We start from the raw sequence: 1,719 nt of genomic DNA, 5'->3' as shown, positions 1-1,719 counted from the left end.
ATCTATCTATCTATCTAGGTGGATGTTTGTACTGCAGTGTTTCAGGCTCACATGGGTGGGGGTTAACTTTCAGTTGCAATATACGGCAACACTAAAGGCTGAAATAAAAAATTCTGCAAAACGTTGCAAAGACAACTTGAGTGTCTTGAACGCAGCCCGCTCGGATTACTACAGTAACAACATAACACTCCGGTTGCTTTCATTTTTTTCTTCCTCTTCTTCTCGTCTCGCGATAGAGCGGCGGAGTGGTTTGACGGGCAGTCGAGGTTGCAGCAGGCAGAGGGAGACGGTGGAAGGTAAAGCAGGGAGGCAGCATCATGGCGGACAGAGACAGTGGCAGTGACCACGGAGGGCCCACCGCAGGCCCCGGCTCGCTGCCCCCGGGTGCGATGGGCGCCATGTCCCGGCTGCAGCACGACACCGAGGAGCTCGCCTCCAAGCGCGTCGACATCCAGAACAAGCGCTTCTACCTTGACGTGAAGCAGAATGTTAAAGGCCGCTTCCTAAAGATAGCCGAGGTCGGTGCTGGGGGAAACAAGAGCCGCCTCACTCTCTCCATGTCGGTTGCCGTGGAGTTCCGCGATTATCTCGGGGACTTTATCGAACATTACGCCCAGCTGGGCCCGACCAACCCGGACATGGTGCAGGATGAGCCCCGGCGGGCGCTCAAGAGCGAATTCCTGGTGCGAGAGAATCGGAAATATTACATGGATCTGAAAGAGAACCAGAGGGGGCGGTTCCTGAGGATCCGACAGACCGTTAATCGGGGGCCCGGCTTGGGAAGCGCGCAAGGCCAGACCATCGCTCTGCCGGCGCAGGGTCTCATCGAGTTCCGCGACGCTTTGGCCAAACTCATCGACGACTACGGCGTGGACGAGGAGCCGGCGGAGCTCCCGGAGGGCACCTCGCTCACGGTCGACAACAAGCGTTTCTTCTTTGACGTGGGCTCCAATAAGTACGGGGTCTTCATGCGGGTCAGCGAGGTGAAGCCCACGTACCGGAACTCCATCACGGTTCCGTGCAAAGTGTGGTCCAAATTCGGCAACACCTTCTGTAAATATGCGGAGGAAATGAGGAAGATCCAGGAGAGGAGTAGAGAGAAACGGGCCTCCGAACTGGTACCTGAGGGCCCGCACGGCGGAGACGACGGCGACGATGACTGACGCGGATTTTGTAAGAGAGCAGAAATGAAACAACAAAGACAAAACTGAACTCTTGAGAGAAAAACGAGACTTTTAACTGTAAAATAGAAAGAGAAATTTCCAAGGGAATCACCCCACACGCACAACCTCCACAGACATGGCAGCACCTCTGCTCTCTCCTCGCTCATTTTACTGGATGTCACCCCACTTACCACCCATGTAACAGTAAGCTGCTGCTATCAAGGATTGAACTGTAAGATATGAACTGTTTCCAACTTGATTTAAATGACAATGAACAGAGTGTTTATATCTCTATCAAACGACAGATTTTGCACACATCAAAGCTATTTCGAGAAGAAAAGAAAAAAAAATGTTTAAATGTTTTCAAACTGGTCATATGCTAAGATTTAATCAAACATAAAACCAGAGGTCTATTATATAAAATGACAGTCTTCATGTAGAACGAATATTTGACATCAGCACAAAGAGAATATATTATGGACTTTATGAAACCAAAATCTGATACCAGATGTATAGTTTATTATAAAGGTACGCAGAATAAATATGAAAGCGCTCT

At 50.1% G+C, this 1,719-nt stretch overlaps 1 protein-coding gene across 1 annotated transcript; it reads left to right on the top strand.

The window, feature by feature from the left end:
• Positions 1-232: 232 nt before the first annotated feature.
• purab (purine-rich element binding protein Ab) lies at positions 233-1,719 on the top strand. The gene has a single exon (XM_035669683.1). It carries the CDS (start codon positions 318-320, stop codon positions 1,161-1,163), a length of 846 nt encoding a protein of 281 aa, XP_035525576.1. The 5' UTR covers positions 233-317; the 3' UTR covers positions 1,164-1,719.

The sequence above is a fragment of the Morone saxatilis genome, unplaced genomic scaffold (assembly GCF_004916995.1).
Source record: "Morone saxatilis isolate NCDOM2014 unplaced genomic scaffold, NCSU_SB_2.0 Contig22, whole genome shotgun sequence".
In the NCBI taxonomy this organism is placed as follows: Eukaryota; Metazoa; Chordata; class Actinopteri; family Moronidae; genus Morone; species Morone saxatilis.
This window is presented reverse-complemented; position numbering and strand designations above follow the sequence as displayed.

Coding starts and splice junctions, on each gene's coding strand:
- purab (XM_035669683.1), top strand. CDS start 318: ATGGCGGACAGAGACAGTGGCAGTGACCACGGAGGGCCCACCGCAGGC.